The sequence below is a fragment of the Vombatus ursinus genome, unplaced genomic scaffold, assembly GCF_900497805.2.
Source record: "Vombatus ursinus unplaced genomic scaffold, bare-nosed wombat genome assembly UNPS02010548.1, whole genome shotgun sequence".
NCBI classification, from domain to species: Eukaryota; Metazoa; Chordata; class Mammalia; order Diprotodontia; family Vombatidae; genus Vombatus; species Vombatus ursinus.
Genome location: NW_020950326.1, coordinates 15816997 through 15839198, shown reverse-complemented (window position 1 = coordinate 15839198; position 22202 = coordinate 15816997). Strand labels below are relative to the sequence as shown.

The 22202-nt window shown below is 41.7% G+C and overlaps 1 protein-coding gene across 1 annotated transcript in view; it reads right to left on the bottom strand.

Moving 5' to 3' along the window:
* Window positions 1-22202, bottom strand: part of MYO7B (myosin VIIB) — a 129007-nt gene that overhangs the window by 58182 nt on the left and 48623 nt on the right. Inside the window, exons 15-24 of the mRNA XM_027854723.1 lie at window positions 21285-21422; window positions 20146-20298; window positions 19315-19413; window positions 15193-15287; window positions 11646-11730; window positions 6300-6518; window positions 4665-4772; window positions 3192-3368; window positions 2329-2538; window positions 1414-1584 (exon numbers count right to left, since the gene is read on the bottom strand). Coding sequence (XP_027710524.1) covers window positions 1414-1584; window positions 2329-2538; window positions 3192-3368; window positions 4665-4772; window positions 6300-6518; window positions 11646-11730; window positions 15193-15287; window positions 19315-19413; window positions 20146-20298; window positions 21285-21422 — 1455 coding nt within the window. The remainder of the gene's footprint in view (window positions 1-1413; window positions 1585-2328; window positions 2539-3191; window positions 3369-4664; window positions 4773-6299; window positions 6519-11645; window positions 11731-15192; window positions 15288-19314; window positions 19414-20145; window positions 20299-21284; window positions 21423-22202) is intronic.

Below are 22202 nucleotides of genomic sequence, written 5' to 3'. Positions count from 1 at the left end.
GAGGAAATTCAGGATCCCTTAGTTTGGGTCAGTAGGGACTAAGGGCTCCTGAATTTCCTCACCTCTCTCAAATTCCTAAATCAGAGCTGCTTGCTTTGGCTGTCTCTTTGATGGGTTATGACCCAGTTTTTAAGGCCAAAATAAGAACACAATGAGTGCCAGTATCCCGCAAAACTTGCTTTGTGCTGATGGTCATATGACTCAAGCCCAGGAGTCAGGAGTTATTTCTGGCTTTTCTGTCATCTACTCTACAAGAGGATGAGCACTATGAATCAGATCCTCATCAGTGAGAACTAGGGTTGGGTTCTTATCGAGCCATCCACACACTCTTTGTACCCCTAATCATCAAGCATACACCTTTGTGTCACTGCCAGGGTTAGGAAACCAGTCTATGGCCGTTTGGTGGCTGGGATTGGGGATTAGTCATAGGTAGAGTTAAAAGGTCAGTTTGTGGTCAGAGTCTGGGATCAGCTGATGGCTATAGAATCAAGTTTCTCCTTTGTGCAAATTAATTGGAATGCATGGAAATTAGGGACCTATGCAAGAATCTTGGGCTGATAGAGTGCCAGAAATACTTAAGGGGCATAAAAATGTAAGCAATTAGAAGGGAAGACTTCTGGTCAGGACTGAAGCAGGACTCCCCTGATGAGTTAATGCCCTGAAATATAGGGTGTGCCAAAAGCTATTAAAGTTTAAATCTGCACTAAGACTTTTGGGACACTCTGTATATGGTGATAGACCTAATGCGGATCAATCTCAACTTGGCTACATACTTACTACCTGTGTGACTTTAGGTAATTCACTTGGCCTTTATAGGCCTCAGTTTCCTCATCTGTAATAATATTGGCTAACATTTATATAAAGCTAATTATGTACCAGGCACTAAACTAAGCATTTTACAAATATTAGTATCATTTGATAATCACAACTCTGTGAAGTAAGTGCTATTATTATCCCCATTTTGCAGATGAGGAAACAGAGGCAAATAAAAGTTAAGTGACTTGCTTAGGGTCACACAGCTTGTAAGTGTCTAAGGCTGGATCTGAACTCAGGTCTTTCTGACTCCAGGCTCAAGGCTCTATCCACTGTACCACTTAGCTGCCCATCTGTAAAAAGAGGGAATTGTACTCATTGACTTCTGAGGTCCCTTTCATCTCTAAATCTATAATGTTATAATCCATGGCATATGATTTAACCATTGGGCAACCAGCCATGAAATAATTTGACCACTGCTTTCCTTTCAGAAACATAAGAGAGTCAGTGCCGGTCATTCTTAATAATAACCCCTTGCATTCAAATAAATCACTTGCACTTTATTCCTTGGTCATCAAGGATTGAGGTTTGATGGGGTGAGGGTGATCAGAAGTGCCAATTTTCTTTCCTTAGTTAGTATGGGCCCACTTTCCTCCTTACCTTCTCTGGCACACTGACCACCAGAAACCGGGCATTATTCTTCTTACCGAGAATGTCTCGGATTTGTCTTGTTACCGATGTGCCCTGGGGGTTGCTGTTCCTGGCAAATAGCTGTGGCTCAGGGAATTCACCCATGAATCGCAGGATAATCTTCCATATAACTAGCGCAATCTAGGGAAGAGGAGCCACAGAGAAATAGAAACGAGAATGATTCACCTTGGATGTAGGAGCCCCTCTTTGTGAACAGACCCTTTCTACCTGTGGGATGTGTACACATACATGTATAGACTCATGCACAAACATCCATGTAGGCATACATGTAGCCACCTAACACATATAGAGAGACAATCAGTTAAATTCAATAAACATTTATTAAATACCTGCTATGTGCCAGGCACTGTCTCCCTCCTGTGCTGCATTCACACATATAGACACATATTTTGGGGGTAGTTAGAACCCAGAGAACTTTTTTTAACTTTTGCTTCTACCATCTCATTTCTCTGGGGGTTGGTAAGCGACTGGAACTATTAAAGGAATGAGATACCTATTATAATGTTCTTTTCTATGGTTCCAATTTCCTTCCACTTCCCACCAAGGCAGTATCTGGACCTGCTTTGGAGGCCCAAGAAATTAGCATGAAGGAGACTGTACCATCCTGCTCCTTGAGGAGAGTGAGTAGCATCAAAAAGAATAGGAGCCTCAGAGAAAGGCAAAATTTGCTCTGGTTAGCACCCCATCAGAGACTGGATCCAGGGCTGTAGGGACCACAGGGCTGCTTCCCACAACCATTTCTCTCTCCCTGTCCCCATTTCTTTCTTTGACTCCAAGAAGCAGTGCTCCTCCTCTTCTGTATTTGGAAAGGAGAGGGTGTGTCCTTAGCTATTCAGAGGAAGAAGAAGTCTGGGAACAAAGTACCCTGAAGTCTTCATCCTCTTCATGGTAGAGCAATGGGTGGCGGAGGGGCCGGCGAATGTGTGTGTGAGTAGCAGCCTTCTGGAAGTAGGTAGCAGCAAATTTGGGGAAAGTATACTCATCCAGGTCATCCATGTCTTCCTCAGACTCCACTGACATAGGGATGGTGTCCAAGTCTACCTCAGTCAACTTCTGAGTGGTTGTTTCCAAATCCTGGTGGGAACAGTCAGAGAAAGACAGTAAGAGAGATAAGCAATCAGTTAGCTTCAAAGTCAGACTGACAGTTAGACTATCATTCAAGAAGAAGGGACTTAGGAAGTCCTGCATGCATCCCTTGTGGAATTCTTTCTTCTATCTCCATTCTACCTGGAGTGTCTGAGAATTACCCTCCCTCACTTGCCTCAGTCCTCTCTGCAGCCCTTCCTACATCTCATTTGTCTTTGTTGAACAAATGGTTTGGGATAGACAGGAGAGGTCTAAATTTTTCCTATCCTGTCTGCAACATACTCCTCAAATGAATTGTTCACGCATTTCGTTGTTCTCTGGATTCCCCTTCTTCCCTTTTTCTTGCTTCTCCCCTAATCTCCTAATAGCATTTAGTGCCTATAGCTATAATAGTCCTAATAGCACTTCAATAACCTCTCCTTCTTCCCTTTGTACTAGTACTTTGTACTAGTCTTTTGTGTGTGTGTGTGTGTGTGTGTGTGTGTGTGTGTGTGTTAGTCTTGGCTCTTTAACTGGACAGTAAGTTCCTTGAAGGCAGGAATGATGTCTTCCTCTCTTGGATCTTTATTACACCTAGAAGAAGGCTGGGTGGAGAATAGACATTCAATAAAGACTTGTTAGATTGAATGGGCTGAACTTACCTCAAATCCCTGTGGTGCCTGGCCTTTCTGGCCACCTATGATCATTGGGAGGAAGCCAAATACTTCCTCAACCATTTCAGTATCATTGATAGGGTCATAGATTGAGTCACGCTTCTTGGTTGGTTGGGCCATTTGGTTCTTCTCTTTCTCTTCTTTCTCTAGGGCAGCCAGATGTTCCTACTCACATAACAGATGCACAAATGTTACTGATAAGTGGGCAGACCATGGAGCCCTAATGGAACTGAACTATAATCAGAAGGTCAGAAATTTGGGTCAAATTTCATTAATTCAGACTACTTGAGGAGGAGGAAGCTGGAGAATTGTCTGAATTATTGGATTTTTTTTTTCTTAAGAGTAGTACTATAGTACTAAGGGCACTGACCTTGGTGCTGAAAACCATGATCTTGGCCTTGCTGCCCAGGGTGTGAACTTGGACAGACCACTATTTCTCTAAGACTCAGTTTTCTCATCTCTACGATGGGGATGATAATACCTGCCATCTTTCCCTCATAGAGTTGTTATGCCGATCAAGTATGATAATTTCCAAGTATTTGGATTTCCAAGTATTTTGGAAAGTATAAATTACCATTATATAATAAATAATCATTATATAACATATTAATTATTTATATTTGCCATACAACAATATCCATATCTATCATGTTATGCTATATATAATATATGATATGGTATGTATTTATCATATAACAACATATATTAGATATAATAATCATAAATAGTATAATTTTCCAGACAGCACCTCCCACCAAAGGCTAAATGCTGTCAAGTTTTACTTGGTGTCCTTGGTGGGGGGAAGGGCTTCTGCAATCCACACATGAGATCAATTTACAATTTACAATTCCAAACTGATGGAAGTAGCTGGAGGGATTGGAAGTTATTCTCTTTTTCACACTATTCCTTACTTGAGCCAACTCTCCCTTTCACAGGCGCAGCAAAGATAAATGTCATATTGGCCCTTGTCTGTATTATCACAAAGTCTTAATGTTTCGAGTCCAAATTAGTGACAGCTTGAGAACATTTCATACTGAGAGCAAGAAAGGTGAAATGGTTTGTCTGGGGTCCTCCATCTACTGTGGCAGAACCGGGACTAGAACTCAGGCCCCCTGACTCTTATTCCAGTCCTCTTTCTAAGAGAAGACCCTGTTTTGGGCTCCTTCCCCCACCCACACTTGTTGTCACAGATGCTCCCTTACATAAACAAAGGGTAACAGGCTGGAGTCCTCTCTCCTGTCCTCGACTCTGGGCTCCTTCTGGACTGGCAATCAGGGAAAGGGTCATAAGGAGACAGAAGCAGGGAAGGGACAGAGGAAGTGGCCTCTAAATAATAGTGCAAGTTAGAGTTGAGGGGAGTTTCTGATCATCAGATACAGGCCCATGGACGAAGATTTGGCTTCACTATGTTTCCTGAGGCAGGACTGAGGCCAGGGCCTACCACCTGAACTTGTTCCGCACCTCTTGGAGCTTACTGGCATTTTCCTTTGCCTTCTTCGACCTGAGAATCAGCATCAGACGTTCCTTCTCCTCCAGCTGAAGATACTCTGCCTCAGCTCTGTTCTGGTGCTGTGGGAAAGGGACTAAAGGTTAAAGCTACCCAGATATTCCAACTCACCTGGGAACCAACTGATTTGGCTGCCACTCACATAAATCTGTACACTGTCATCAAGGCACCCTTATTACAAATACCGTACAATATCTTAATAACCAGTTTCTTTAGGGGATCCAAATTCTACCCAGCCTTTCAAGGCATTCAGAAAGCCCACATCCTCCATGAACCTTTCCTTGATGTTACAATCTACAATAATCTTTAATATCTCAAAACCGCTAGGATGCTTATTGCCAGTACCATATAATATAGCACGTGGTCATGTATTGTCTCATATTGTTATCAGACTCTTCCACATGTGAATATTTTAACTCTTCAGCCACATTGTAAATCCGTTAAGGATCTAGGTGATGTTCTTTATGCCTTTGTATTCCCTTGGGTATCACTCAACCAATCAATCAACAAGAATTTATTAAGCCCTACTATGTGCCAAGCATGGTGCTAGGTGTTGGGGATACAAGGACATCCCTATACTTGAAGAGCTTACATTCTATTGGTCATTGATCTTTCTATAGCACTTCAACATTTGCAAAGCACTTTACATACAGTATGTCATTTGATCCTCATAACAATCCTGTGAGGTAAGAACTATGGGTATTTGAAGACAGGGACCAAGCCTCTAATTTTATTAGTGTAGGGAACTTCCAGATGAGGAGACTCTCTCTACCAGTGTGGATTGGCATCTTCTCATTAACTTACAGTCTTAGAGAATTGCCTTAAGTCCTGAGAAGTTAAATGACTTACTCAGAGTTGCACGGTCACTAAATGTCATAGTTGGGGCTGGAATTCAATTCTTCCTGGCTTTGAGGTGATTTCTTTCTCCATTACATATTGCTATCTTATTGAATTGAATAGAATTGCTGTAGATTTAGAGAGTATAGAATTTTCTGGGCTTTGTGTTGCTACAGCTTCTTCCCTGCCCTCCCTTTGTCTCTCTATCTGGCCCCAGTCCCACTTCCCATGTCCATCTCTAACTTCAGTTCTCTATCTTTGCTCTGCCTCTGCTCCTGAGCTCAAAAGGACCCACAAAAAAGGAGATCCAAGTAGGTAGAGGTCTGGTATTTGAGCTATCAAAAACTCAATGTGACCTATGGTTAATTGTAATCTAACCCAATGTTTTGTGTTTGTCACACCCACAAGACACCAGAACATATTTTTAATCTGCCAGCATGAGGATAGAAAGATTTAGAAAGGTATGCTTTTTTTGTTGGTTTGGAATTTTTTTTACTATGAATTTAATAACCATCAATAAATATTTCTATATACAAGGAAGACTAAAAAAGAGAATCATGTATGAAACTATACACTTCTGTGTCATATAATTGGTTCAGAAAGTGGTTCCATGGAAATTCTGATGATCCCACCTTATAGCTGCTCCCCTTCTCTTACCTGACTCACCCTCCTCATCACCCTTACCCCCACCTTATTACTCTGGTCTATATCACTGAAATGTAGCATCTCTGGATTTGGACTTCAGGCCCTACCTCTATTCTTCTCCTCTTGAGGTTCTGGCGGGCAATCATTCCCCTTGCATGTGCTTGGATGATCACCACTGCCCGTTTCTTCTCTGCAACCTTCTGGCGAATCAGATAGCCTCGGCAAAGGGCCTGGAACCGGATAACTTTGGCCCGCATGGCATTATATTGTTTTGTCAATTGGCCCCTTCGAATGATAGCCTGTAGCCGCTCAAAGCCCAAAAGGATCTGCAGAGAATAAGAGATACATTAATGGGAAGGTGATATAGGTTGGCTAGGGCAGAGTTGCATGGAAATTCTGAAAGAATATAAGTCGAGTTGAAGGAAAATCGGAAAGAAACCTGTTTTCCAAGTATATCCAACTGATCAAGAATCATAGAATCTTGAAGTTAGACGAAATCTCTGAAACCATCCAGTCCAACTCATGTATGACTAAAAATTCTTTGCTGTTGTTATTTAGTCATGTTCAGTCCTGTCTGACTCTTCATGACCCCTTTTGGGGTTTTCTTGGCAAAGATACTGGAGTGATTTGCCATTTCCTTCTCCAGCTCATTTTACAGATGAGGAAACTGAGGCAAACAGGGTTAAGTGACTTGTCCACGGTCACATGGCTAGTAAGTGTCTAAAGCTGGATCTGAACTCAGGTCTTCCTGATTTCAGACCCAGTGCTCTATCCATTGTACCACCTAGCTACCCCTAAGAATTCTCCGTACGATGTTCCTAATGAGTGGTCACTCAGCCTTTTTGTGAAGCCCTCAAGTAAGGGGAACTATTTCCAAAGGCAGCTCATTCCACTTTTAGATAACTGTAAGTGTTAGGAAGTTTTCCTTACATCAAACCTAAATTTTTGCAACTTGTATTCATTATTCCTAGTTCTGTGGAGGCAGCTAGGTAGCTCAGTGGATACAGCACTAGGCTGGAAGTCAAGAAGACCTGAATTCAAATCTGACCTCAGATACTTAGCTGTGTGACCCTGGGAAAGTCACTTAACCTCTGTTTGCCTTAATCCACTGGAGAAGAAAATGGCAAACCACTCCAGTATCTTTGACAAGAAAATCCCATGGACAGCATTGGTGTACTATGGTTCATAGGGTCATGAAGAGTCAGACAAAACTGAACAACAATGAACAACCACCTAGTTTTGCTCTCTACTGTCTTCCACAGAATGATCCTTCAAATACTTGAAGATAGCTGTCATGTTCCCTCTTTTCCTTTCCTGACTAAGAATCCCTAAGTCCTTCAACCAAATCCTCACGAGATGTGGTTTCCAGTCCCCTCACCATTATTCTCTGGAGTGTCAGTGTCAGAACTTAATACAATATTCTCAATGTTGTCTGACCAGGACAGCACACAGCAGAAGAACACCTCCAGTGCTCTGGATCCTATGCTTCTCTGAAGGCACCCCAAGATTGCACTAGATTTTGTAGCTATTTATGTTACACCATTGATTCATCTTGATATTAAACTTCACTGAAAAGCCCAAGATCTTTTTTTAAGGCTTATTTATCTAGTGATGCCTCCTCCATCTTATTTCTACAAAATTGATTTTTTGAACCCAGGTATAGAACTCCACATTTATCTCTATTATTTGAGTCAGCCCATAATGTTATCTTTTTTGTAGATAAAAAGTGAAAAAATCATGTGTATCAACTAAATTTGGAAGTCTAGATGAACAATGAAAAAATCCATTATTTTATCCTTCTAATTAAACTACAAACAAATAAGGAAACTGCTGTTTTAGCTCATAGGTTATTGCAATCCATTAATGGCCCTTAAATGAACTTGTGTTTGGACTTTATAGGTTATGTTAGAATTTCATAGTTGTGTATTTCACATCTGGGAGACAAGTCCAGTTAAAACTTTGTTATGGAAATATCTATGGCCCAAGCATAAAACCTGACTTGAATTAGTTAAAATTTAATTAAGGGAATTGAAGCATACAAAGGAAGATAAATTTCTTAATTAAAACAGTTGTTTCTTAAGAATCAACTGTGTGCATGGTATTATGCTAGATTCTGGGAATTACAAAGGTGGAAAATGGTGCAGCTCCTGCCCTCAGAGAACATATAGTTTAGTAAGCTGATGATGCTTGTACAGAAACACATATAACACATGTTATATTCAGAATGAGAGAAGTACAAAGGAAAAATCCACATGAGAAGCATAAAAGACCGGAGATGGAGAGAGCTTTTTCATTTGGGGGACTCACGAAAGGCCTTATGGAGAAAGTGGCATCTAGGCTAGACCTTGAAGGGAGGAAACGATTTCAAAAGATGGAGATACTGAGTCCCTTCCAGAGATGGGGGATGGTGTGTGCAAATGCAGAGAAATAAGAGAGGGCTGGACAAGATGAAGAATTGTTAGCAGTGAGATAGGCTGACAGAGAATGTGAAGAGAAGCAGGGCAAAATATGGATGGAAAATGAATGTCAGAGTAAGGATTTTGTGGTTCCTCCTTTAGTTAAAGGGAAGCCACCAAACATTTTTGAGGAGGGAGCTGTGCATTAGCAAGACCATTTTGGCAGTGGTGTGAAGAGTAGAGAATAGAGTGGAGGCAAAGAGATCAATACAACAGCCAAGTGAAGAAGGGTAATGGATGTGAGAGAGATGGTGGAGATGAAATCATTATGACTCAAATGATTGACTGTGCTAATGAAGGGAGAGGAAGGAGGCAAATGTGATTGAGATTTCTGGACTGGGGAGGATCAGAAGATGGTTGTACCATAAATGAAAATAAGGATGTTAGGTGGAGGGGCAGGTTTTGGTGGGGAAGTAGTTCAGAGGGGATGTCTAGCAGGTAGTTAGACATTGGTGCTCCCTAAAGACTTTAGAGGTAGATATTTAGATTTTGGGGTTGTTGTTGTTCAGTCATTTCAGGCATGTCCTATTCTTCATGACCCCATTTGAGGTTTTCTTGGCAAAGATACTGAAGTGGTTTGCCATTTCCTTCTCCAGTTCATTTTACAGGTGAGGAAACAGAGTTGACTTGCCCAGGGTCAGAGCTTGTAAGTGTCTGAGGCCAGAGTTGAACTCAGGAATATGAGTCTTCCTGACTCCATGCCCAGCACCCCATCCATTCCACCACCTAGCTGCTCCATTTAGATATATAGTTAGGGACTCATAAATCAGTCCACAAGTATTTATTAAGTATCTAGGGACACAAAAATACAGTTCCCGCCCTCATGGAGTAACATTCTATTGGGGGAGAGACAACATGTTCATATACAGGTATATCTAAATTAAATTCAAGGTGACTGGGAGTGGAGGAGAGTCCTACTAGTTAGGGAGGAATCAGGAAAAATTTTTTTTGTGACAGGAAGCTTTTGAGCTGAATTTCAAAGCAAACTAGGGATTCTTAGAGGCAGAGGTAAAAAAAGCATGGGGAATGACCATTGGAAAGACATGGAGCCAGGAAATGGAACGCTGTGAATAAGCAACAACAGCAAGAACGGCAGATTGAATAGATGGTAAAGTGCTTGAAGAGGAATTATGTACAGACCATGGCTGGAAAGGGAAGGGGGCAGACTGTGAAGGGCTTTAATTGCCAGAGAAGTTTATATTTTATGGAGCCCTTGGAGATTTTTACATAGGAAAGTGACATAACCAGACCTATGCTTTAGGAAAATCACTTCGGCAGCTATATGGAAGATGGTTTGGAGTGGAATTAGATTTGAGACAAAGAGAACATTTCAAAGGCTACTGCAATAGTCTGGGTGAGATACAACAAGGGATTGAAATAGGGTGGATGAAGAGAAGGGGAGGGATGCATTGGCCGCTGTTGCAGTGCTCGGCTGTTGTCACCGAGGCCTCCAACTTCGGGCTCAGGTAGCTCCCCATCCTAGGGTGCTGTGATGAGCTTTCACCTTAGAAAGCCCATACCTTAGAAGCTGTAGGAGTCTCAGCTCTAGGTCCTGTCATCTCGGGAGCAGGGTATGCGCTCTAAACACTTGTACCCTCTACTCTTCTCAATGATCCTGCTCTGCAGTTGGACACCAGCAGTGGCAGCTACTTTGATAGACTAAATATGCAGAAATAAGACAGAGAGAGAGAAAGAGAGAGACAGATTTATCTCTACGGTAGGTAGGGGCTATATAGATATACTTTTATATAGAGAAATATGATATAGATATCTATAAAGATACAGGTAAGAAAGAAAGATATCTCTAAGCAAAGTAAATTCCTATAATGTGAGTCATAGATATAGATATCTATATATCTCCATCCATCCATCTAGTGAACCATCTATCTATCTACCAATCTATCTATCCTGAATATACACATGTATTTACACGTATACATATTTATACAATCCTTACTACAAGGGTTTTGTTTTCCTTTTGGGGGAGGAGTGGGAAGTAGAGAAAACAAATGCTTGTTAATTAAAAAAAAACAACTTTTTTTTCTGCCTCTCCCATTTGATGTGGAGATGTGTTTGCCAGCCCTTGCTTTTCTTGACCTTTTCATATGCAAATGGGCCATTCAAAATTCCCCCGCCTTTACCAGCTGGGAGTGGGCAACTTAAAATTTCATGTCTTTTACAATCTTTAAATAGGCCCCTCAAGATGGTCCCTAAAAGTCTGAAAAGGGCAAAGTCTGAAAGAAGCTTTATCCATATCCTTTCTCTTGGGGATGGGAGGAGGCCCCTTTGCTGGGGCCAAACAAGGAGTAGTTTGAAAGATAGGGATCCGATAAAGAAGGAGCAATATCATGAAAATCAAGGGTGCCAAGAAGAAAATGTCAGAAAGAAGGGGTAGTCAACAGTGTAAAATGCAGTAGAGATGCTTAGGAAGTTGAGGCATGAGAAAGGCCATAGAATGTGGTGATTACAAGGTCTTTGGTAACCTTTGAGAGAACTAATTTCTCTTTCCTGCATTGATATTAGGCTGGCTACAGTAGAGACATTAGTTCACATATGTATTCTCCTCACTCTTTTTTTTTTAATTGTTAGTTCATTGGTTCATAAGCATAAGGAGCCTCCCAGGGAGGAAATTCTTTCTAACAATGTAGGGTGACACTTTCTCAGCAAATTATAGGAAAGGTACTGATCAGTGACTTGCTCAGTCATACATCCAGGGTCCCACGGCTAATGTTTGTCAGAAATGACGAGCCTTCTTGACTTGGAAACTGGTTTTCTTTCCACCATGTCAGGATGGTTCTCTGAATTCTCTTTTACACGTGGAAGATAAATCCAATCCAATTCATTCTAGGCAACTGATCCCTTTCAGGGTCTCCTGATGGAGTTACCCCTTCTCTGTTCAGTCTTTCCCTGAGAAGTCTCTCAGAGATCTTAGAGCCATTTAAGGCATAACCCATTCCCTCCCACAGATTTCTGGGGATCCTCAGTCAGCTTTCTTACCATCTTGTAATTTCTTCTGCAAGTATAACCTCTCCACGTTGCCTGAAGGGCCACAGCTGCTCGCTTCTGACTCAGAAATTCTTTTCTAGAAACAGAAAATGCCAGTCGGAAATCTAAAAGTTTTGGAAATATTGAAGCAGTGGGTAAAGTTGGTATGAAAAGTAGAGAGGATAACTTTGGAGGTGAAAAAATTGAAAATGGTTTTATAAAAAAATGGAAATGTGACTCTAAGGACCTTCTTTGGTAAGTGTTTGGTAAATAACTGATAAAGAGCTCTGTATTCTTCTCCTCCCATGAGCATGAATAGAATAGAGACTAGACTTGTGATCTATCAGTGTAGGGAATCCTAGGTGAGGAAATTCCCTCTTGCAATCAACTTTGTAATTTCTAATCTTAGGTCAGTATCTTCTTTGCAATTTAAAGTCTTAGAGTATTGCATAAAGCACTAAGCAGTCAAATGACTTGCTCAGGGTCACACAGCCAAGATGCATCAGAGTAGGACTTGAATCCAGGTCTTCCTGCTCTCTATCCATTCCACCACACTGACTTTCAAATATGTTTGTGCACATGAAATCAGATTAAAATGAATGCTAAAAGCAGGATTGAAGGGGGAAATAGGTCATGCAAGGGGAATGTGAGGAGAGTGTATAGGATGAGATTGGGGACAGTTCTTTCTTAGACTTTATTGCAATGATAGAATTTATGAGCTGATAGAAAAGCCTCCTTTACTTAAGCCCTACTTTGATACCTCATCAAGGCATAATGGCAACCCCAGATTTTAGAAAGTGATATCAGTGGATTACAAGCTTGGGCAGATCCTACATCACGCTCCAAAGACTGAATATGTCTCTATCTGGATATCCCCAAAGCCCCTCTCCTGGGCTCTCTTCTCTTCTTCCTCTAACTTATCTCACTTGGTGATCTCATTGGAAATCCTGGGTTCAATTATCATCTCCATGCAAATAATTTCCAGATCTATATATCCAGCCCTAACCTCTCTCCTGAGCTTTAGTCTTTTGATGCCTTCTGAACATCTGGATTGGGGGTGGAGTTGGCGAGAGCAGCAGAGCTCTTCAATTTTCTTTAGACCTTTGAGTTCATAAGTCTCTTCACTTTGGGTACTTCTCATTTCCAGCTTCAAGAGAGAGGATGGACAAGGCCAACCCCACTTCAGGTTACTGAAGGAAAAGACCCTGGGAAGACCCGAGGGGAGCTGGCACTCACCATCATGTGCCTATCCCCAGCTTGTTGCACTAGAGACTTCAGGGAACTTCACCTTGGGTGAAGCCTGGGGCTTTCTCTCTTGGCTGAGCTGCATTGTCTCACTCCCAATGGGAGAGCTCCTTCACTCTGTATTGTCTATTCTATATCCTCCTATATATACCTTCTCTGATTTCTGTTTTGCTATCAGATAGGATAAATGGGTTTCTTGACTAATTGCTATATGGGTGTTCTTGTGGAATTGGTATTTTGGTGGGAAAGCAGTCAAGGCTTGGATATAAAGCTTGGAGTCCTGTTTCTCCCCAACTTAATGAAACAATAATCAGAAGTTAGATTGAACCTGAAAATAACATCCCCTAGACTAGCGATACTTAAAGGAGAAGATAGATATAATTCTAGCCCAGTATCCTCTCTCTTTAGGGAGGGCAGAGTATCCTCCAGGCTCAAGTTCTTACTTATCTTACTGGGAGGAATTAAATTCTCCCTTGGAGAACAGTAGTGGGGAAAGAAGCTAGAGATGCCTATTCTGCCTCCCTTTGAGTCACACTACATGAAGGGCACAGCCCTTGCAGTATGTGGGGCATCACCACAACTGAATACAGGCCAGGAAATAGATTATCATCCAAGGAGCAGCCTAATTATAGATAAGCTCATCCCTAGGTGGTAGGATAGCTGGTCATGAATTTGCGGCTAGGAGTCACAGTGACTCATGAAACTATAGGGCCATCTAGTCCAAAGTCCTCATCTTATAGATGATCAAGCTGAGGTACAAGGACTAAGTCACAAAGGCAGTAAGTATCAGAGATAGGATTTGAACCTAGGTCTTTCAACTCCAGAGACAGTGCTCTTTCTACTACTGCAACGGGTTCTTGACTTTTTGTGTCATGGACCCTTTTAACAGTCTTGTGATGCCTATGACCCCTTCTTAGAACATGTTTGAATATGTATGTATGTGTATATATAAAAAACACAGGATTGCAAAGAAAAACAATTATATTAAAATAAAGATGTATTTCTTCCCCATCCAAGTTCACAGACTCCCTGAAATCTATACTTGGACCCTTTGAAGGTCTGTGGACCCCAAGTTAAGAACCCATGTACTTTAACATCCTGCTTCATACTAAGGCACATACTAAGGCAAAGAGGGGGACTATACTATATGTCTTGCTGGAGACAGTGCCACACCACTGAAATTACAAATGCTGGAAGTGTTGAAGATGAGGTCTTTTTTTTTTTTTTGTTGCCCACCTAAAGGATTCCCCTCCCACATTTTCTCCCTGGCTGGCTTCCTCCCTGAGTCATTACTGAATCGTCAGTCAGAGGAGTGTCTTAGTGCCCACCAAACCATAGGGCAGTGAGCAATCACCCAGACATGCTACACTTTAGGGATGATACTGATGACTACTGATTGCTCCCTGTTTGACAGATTGCTTTTGGCATTAGGGACCTTGGCTTTTACTCAGACTCCAATTAACCCCTCTGAACTGGTGTAGGTGGAAGGCCTGAGTCTCTTATACCACTATCTTTCAGCACCTCCACACTCCTATAATATTGCAAAGCAGCAACTCTGATTTTGAACTTCCTTTGCTGGCCCTCATAGAGGTGCCTGTGACTGGGGGACCGATTATCTTCATTTTCACAGTGATGCTACTTTCGGTTGACCACATAACCACAAAATTATAGAATTTTAGTGGTAGAAAGGGTCTTAGATGTTATTTATCCAGTCTCCCTCTCAATGGAATTCCTTCTACAGTATTCTTGAGAGATGACAATTTGCTTGCTGGCTCAACATTTCAAATGGCACAGAAACTTACCACCTTACAAGTTAGCATGTTCTACTTTGGGATAACTCAAATTCTTATAAGGTTCTGTCTGACTTTAGCTGAAATTGGTCTCTCTGTAACTTCACCTTAATTGGCTTAGTTTTGCTGTCAAGAACAACTCAAAATTAATCTAATCTCTCTCTACAAGGCTGTCCTTCACACATGAGCTAATATTGACCAATTTACACAGTATTGTCTCGGTATACTGCACATTTCTAAAGATAATTGAGATAGCTCTATAAATACCTTACTTAACAGCACTTAATTAGATAGAGGGAGAAATTCTGGCCCCAGGAATAGGACCAAATGTGATAATATTTGCAAATAGTGCTTGGTATAGCAGCTGGCAGATAGTAGGTGCTATATAAATGCTTATTCTCTTCCCCAAGGTATCAATATTGGTCAGTCTCTTAAGGGAGTGGCGTCGGGAGGAATTTCTTTTTTGGAGAGGAACTAAGAAAGCATGAAGAAGGGTATGGGGTATGGATCAGATCAAGGTATACCTGTACTTGTATCCCCGTATGGCTTTCTGTATGGTGACAGCATATTTATGCAATGCCTGGCTCCTCTGCATCTCCAACAGAGTATCTTGGTAATCCTGGAGGGTGGGAAGAGAATCAGATATGAGGCAGATAAGCTAGCCTAGATGAAGCAACAAGGCACTTTGAGGGAGAGGCAAGAGGCAGTACATGCAAGCGATGAACCCACTACTGCTTCCCCTCAGATCCAGGTGGAAATAGCCCAGGACCTAGAACCCAAGAGCCCTGAGAATAGCAATGTCCCCCAGACCACTGACCCTACTTCCAGTCCAGGCCCCACAACAATCATTAAGGGGAGCAATCACTTTGGAGAAAAGGTCTACTTTCTTCAACACCACCAACACCAACTGCCACCAACTGACAGTTAAGTTCAAAAGCCCCAGAAATGGTAGCACCTCCCAGACCATCAATCCTGCTTCCAGTCAAGCCCCCATAGCCATCATCCCAGGAAGAAACCCTTGTGGAGATACAGCCTAGAAACCTCATCTGCATGTGCTGCAGCCACTCAAGACCCAGAAGAGAAAGTTCTTACCACCAAAGTCCCTGGCACTGGTTAAATGGGTCAATACCAGAAACTCATATGATTTTATTAGTGGAAATGGCATTAAAGAAGATGCATTACCACCAACTGTACCCTAAGGACCATGGGACATTTCCTTCTGATTTACAAGTAAAACTTCTTCCATGTATTGTCTCCTCATGTTAGAATGTGAGTTCCTTGAGAGTAAAGACTGTTTTACTTTTCTATTTCTCTCTAAATACAATGAGGTAGCACAATGGGTAGAGCTCTGGGTCTGGAGTCAAGAAGACCTGAGTTCAAATTTGACCTCAAACATTTATTAGCTGTGAGTAACTGGGAAAATCACTTAATCTTTCTCTGCTTCCTTTTCCTCATTTGTAACATGGAGATAATAATAGCACCTGCCTTACAGGGTTATTGTGAGGATCAAAAGAGATAATATTGTAAAGTGCTTGGCATAATATTTGGCACATAGTAAGTTCTTAGTAAGTGCTGTTCCCTTCCCCAGTGCTTTGCACGTAAGCACTTAATACTTGCTTTTTATTTCATTCATATTATTGCTAGATCCTATCACCTGCAGAGGCAAGGTAGAAGGTTTTCTTCAATCCTGCATCTCAATATACATAATTTATTGTGAGCTCTCAGAAGTCAAGAATCAGGGACTATGTAATTCTCTTTGTAAAGTACATGCTTATTTGTCAATAATGCCTACCTGCCTTATTGGGGGGAGGGTTGTGAGGATTCAGTGGGATAAAGGACATGAAGATTATTAGAAGAAGGTGAATTTGGGTTCTTGAATGTCACTCCAGCGGAGTGAAACCTGTAACAAATACTTCCAAGTTGGAAGAGCTTTGAGTTTGACCTCATAAATGGACTATGTGAACTATTTTCTGAAATCAGCCTAGGTAAGGTCAGAGAGACTCATCACCAGAAGGTGACAAATGTCTTCATTCATAGCACCTCAGGAAGGCTTGCTGAGGTCATGATCAACATGGAGTCATGACATTGGCAGAGGGAATACCCTCAGTGAGGAAATCACAGACTTTTGAAAGTTTTAGAACTAGAGAGCAGATACTATACATTCCAAACAATCTGATGGTCCTTGTGTCCTCCTAACCCCTTGGATTTGACATGAGCTCAGACTTTAATCTTTTGGTGCTGCTGATGCAGGGACTAAGTTGTATGTACCAAATAGGGGACGAGTGAAGACTAGAAGACTTTACTCAGTCACCAGACCAATCAAACTTTTCTATGCTGGTGTTGACCATAGTGGAAATTAGGTGGCACAGTGAATAGAGCAGTAGACCTTGAGTTAGGAAGATCAGAGTTCAAATCCCACTTTAGACTATTATCTGGGTGACCATGGGCAAGTCATTTAACCTGTCTCATTTTCCTAATCTATGTTGTTGTTGTTGTTCAATCATTTTCAGTCATGTTCAACTCTTTGTGACCCATTTGGGATTTTCTTGGCAAAGATACTAGAGCAATTTGCCATTTCCTTCTTCAGCTCATTTTATAGACCAGGAAAACTGAGGCAAACAGAGTTAAGTGACTTGCCCAGGGTCACACAGCTAGTCTAGATTTGAACTCAGGAAGATGTTTCTATCCAGCACTCTATCCAATGCACCACCTAGCTGCCCCATCTATAAAATGAGGATAATAATAACACCTATCTCCCAGGTTACTGTGAGGATCGAATAAGATAATGTTTGTAAAGCTCTTTATAAACCTTGAAGTGTGAATAAATGCTAGTTATTGTTGTTATTATTATTATTTCAACCTGGTCTTGTCAGAGGAATCTTATCCAAAGTTTCCTGCCCACTTGCCAATACAGACAGCTTGAGTCAACTGAATGACCAGGAAGGCTGATTCAAATCCATTTACATATTCTGTAAGAGGCAGCTGGTGGCATAGTGGGCTTGGAATCAAAGAGACCTGAGTTTAAATCTGAACTCAGACACATAACTAGCTATGTAACTTTGGGCAAGTCACTTAACCTCTGTCTGCCTCAGTATCCTCAGCTGTACAAAGGGATAATAATTGCATCTGCCTCCCTCACAGGGCTGTGTTGAGGACCAAATGAGATAATATTTGTAAAAGCATTTAGCATAGTGCCTGGCACATAGCAGGTGCTATATAAATCCTTATTCCCTTCCCATTCAATTTCCTCCTTTCCTTTGTCTCCTGAGTGAGGAAGAACAGGCAGGCAGAACCACTGGTGGGTTCTTGGTTTGCAAGGCCAAGTTCCTTAGCCTAAAAGCCTCATCACACTAACTATAAAGAGAATAGACTTTCAGAAAAGGGAGAGATCAATGTAGGCTGGTGTGTGTGTGTGTGTGTGTGTGTGTGTGTGTGTGTGTGTGTGTGTGTATACACGACAGTGAGACTAGCCCGGCTGGAGTAGAGGATCCATATTTGAGGGGAAAGGGTAATTGTAACAGGTAAGGTTGGAAGGATAGGCTGGGATCAGATGGTGGATGGCCTTGAATCCTAGGCTGGTTATACAGGCCCTTTTTTCATCTCTTTGCTTGGTTCCTCACTTTGCATAAACCCATCCCAGAATGGGTCATAGCAAGGAACAGGGTTATCATTTCACTTCTCTCATTCAGGAAAAGATCCTACTAAGGTTGGGTGGGGAAAAGGGTTGAGGGTGGGCATGCAAATGAGAAGCAGGTATTATTCCAGGATTTCAATAATCCAGGTTACATCTATTCCTCTCCTTCTCTCCTCCTTTTCCCTCTACGGACAACTGGGAGTTCATTACACAGTTTATATGAAGTGAATTATATAAAATTGTGCATTTATACTCATTGTAAGGTCTCTTCCAGCTCTAAAATCCTATGATCCTATGGTAGTTCTCTACAATATTAGTCAATGAATAAATATTTGAGTACTCTGTATTACTACAATCCAGATTTGTAGCCCTTTTTTTAAGGGGGAGGAAGGCATTAAACCTGTGACTTCATTGGTGTAGGGAATTCCCAGTGTGGAAATTCTTTTTTTTATACAGATGAATGGTTGCTCCACACCACTTTCCAGAATTGCCTGGGTCCACTGAGAGGCTGAGGGTCTTGCTCAAGATCACATGGTCAGTATATATCACACAAAGGACATGACCACAGGTTGACCTGACGCTGAGGCTGGTTCTCTGTCCCATACTCTGTGCTGCCTATTTTATAATCCTTGGGGAAATGAAAATTTCAATCTATTCTCTGAATTTATAAGAAGTTTGCTGAAGGTATGATTTTGTATCACTTTACAGAAGGGTTCATTGCAAGATTTCTTAAATTAGCAAGTTCCACTATTGTACTTAATGGGAATCAATTTGAAGAAACCTTGTTGACCTAAAATCCTTACACTTTTCAGTGATAAGTGACTGAGTATGCGGGGTTACTGGAAGCTTTACCAGGAGCTCCCTCTACCCCAGCTGGAATCACAAAGGGATGTGATGGACCCAGGGCTAGAGCATCAAGTAGGAAGAAAGGCAGAGAGACTATTTCTCCAAGAAATTGTTTATGGCTTGTTTCCTGAAAGGTAGAGACCAGAGCATGTTCTTCCAGCCTTACCTTTAGGAAGATTTTGGTCTTCCCAATTTTCCAGTTTTCATCTTTCCCTAGCCAGATTTCTAAGATGCGCAGACTGGCCTGACGAGGTTTGTCCTGCAGCTGTCATAAAAAACAAAACAAACGAAATAGGGATGGGTTAGTGCCCCAGCAAGGACGAGGTCCTGATCTCCAGGATTGCCATTACATTGAAACATTGTAGAGGGCAATTCCATAGGTTCCTCCAGAATATTTCAGTGAAGGAGCTCATACCTGTTACTTTGCTAACCACATTTTACAGGTGATATTGGTCAAGTTAACAAGCATTTATGAAGTGCTTACTATATCCTAAGCACTGTGCTAAGTCCTGAAAGGCAAAAATATATTATACATATATATATATGTATATATATATATATATAAAATAGGTGAAAGGCAAAAATATATTATATATATTATATGTATATGTATATATAAAACAGATGAAAGGCAATGCAATCAGCTCCCAAGCCAGCTCTCCCTGTATTATACCATTACATTCAGAGAGGACATGTCTAAACGAGGCCCCTGGAAGCAAATGGCAGCATGAGGGCATTGAACATTTCTGGTAGAATAGAGGGGTGGGTTGTTAGTGGGTAAAAAGGAACCAGGAAAGGGAAGATGGCAGGATTCTGAGAACAAAATCAACAACTTTCCAATTTTGCTGAGGGGCCATCTGCTTTGGCCTGTTACAACCCAGGCCAGGGACAAGCCAACAGCCTGTGAAACCTTTTGCCAAATGGCGGGCACTTGCAGGGTGGACACAAAGAACCTCAAAGTACCCTGGCCAACCTTCCCCAGAGGGATAACACAAACCTCCACTCGAGCAGCCCCAGGCAGGAGCGTCTTGTACCTCTGCAAGAAATCTTCAAAGGTGTAGCGGATGGGATAGCCTGATTTCCTTATCGCCACAGTCTCCATCATGCCAGAGTAACGTAGCTGCTGGATACACAGCTCCCGATCAAAGAGCTGGCAGAGGGGAAACCACAGGTGCAGCACATTAGGGAGTTAGTTCCAGAGCTGGGACTGTAACCAAGGTCTCCATATTGTGAGGGACGTGGGCAGAGGGGTTTGGTAGCATTAAGACCAATAATAACAGCTAGCATTTATATAGCCTGTGCCAGGCACTCTGATAAGCACTTTGTAATTATTATCTTGTTTGATCTTCACAACAGCCCTAGGAGGTAGGTTTTGTAAACTGAGGCAAGTAGACCAGTAGACAACAACCCAGAGTAGCATAATCTCAGTGGAGACACTGAGGAAAGAGCAAGCAATTCAATGATATCACCAGAGGACATGGGAGGTTCTGCAGTATTGAAGGCTGAGTTGACAAAGCCATCATGCTCTCTGGTCATATATGTTCCTTAGGGTTCCCTCCATGTTTTTTCACTTGCCACACATGTTTACCACATATATCCCTCCCACAGTTTGGTAGCAATTGATGGGAATGTATACTATTGGGGGAGGAGGCAGAGGGAGAAATTTTTATTTAATTTTTTTAAAATTCTGAATTTAGTGAAAGGCAAATAAGATAAACATTTCTATATACAAAACAGAACAGAAAAAGAGGATTATATTACACAGCAGATCTGCACCATGCACAGTTTGCTTTTCACAGAGGGTCTTTCATATCACTTACTTGCTATGCTTTTTGGTTAAATGTCTTTTTATTTAAACTAAAATGTCCCTCTAATTGGCCTGGTAAAAGAAAACACATTGGACCCCTCCAAGGAGCTCTGAAATTGTGATTTTCAGTGGATGCTGTCCCAGAGTACTTTAAATCTCAGGTAGCTTTCTGGCCAGCTCAGTGTGTTCTTTCAAAGCAAAAGTAATAGGTGTTGGGGAAGAAGGGAGGAAAGAAAGAATGGAGAGGGCAGATCTCAGATGATGCAAATGACCCGCTGCTTTCTCTTCCTTAAAATGGTGACTAAGACAGGGGGAAGGATGCAAGTTACCAGTGGTTTCTTAAACTCATTGGGTTTGATGCAGCGGATAAAGTAGGGTTGGCAATTGTTCAAGATTTTCATCAGTTGATCCAGGGACTGCTTGAACTGGCTTGCTAGTGTAGAGGGGCGTTTGGTGGCATCAGCATTCTGTAGGACAAAGGCACATCATGAATGCATATGTACAGACACATGAACATACATGAAAGAGAAGTGCAAGCAGACATCAAGGAAAAATTTCACGTTACTCTGAAAACCCCTATGTTGCCTGAGTCTGGGAGAAACCATGGCCATCTAGTCCATGCCATTTTAATATATTCGACTTTATTTCTTTTGCTTCTATGATAGTAGCAAAACACTGTATACAGTCAAACAATGCTTGTGTGGGCAATACTATTAGGCCATGCTCACATAATTGCTAAAATGTAGCACGGAAGGAAAGAGGGCAAAGTCTCCTAGTGAGTGAGGGTTAAGCCAAGACATGAATTAGGTCAATCCCCATGGACCATATCCAAATTAATGAGATGAGCACTGCCATTCAGAGATAGAGCTAGTAGGCAGAGGTATCCAACTTTTTGAGAACCAGAAAATTTGGCATTTATTTTGTGCATTCTCTGCTATTGGGCAAACATATAACCACCAGGAGGAGTATGGGATGACCAGACCCTAGCCTTCATTAAGGAATAGGATTCTTATGCTTAGCCAGTCAGTGACCCCTAGGAGCTAAATATATGTTTGGTAAAATGGATTTTGCACATATGAAGTTTGCTTAGAGTGAAGTCCCCCTATGTTTTCCCAAGGCTCTACCATCAGGCAAATCCAACTTTTGCAGGCATTCCTAGGCTACATTAGAGGGAGAGAAAGAGAGAGAGGAAGGGGGAGAGAGAGAGAGAGAGAGAGAGAGAGAGAGAGAGAGAGAGAGAGAGAGAG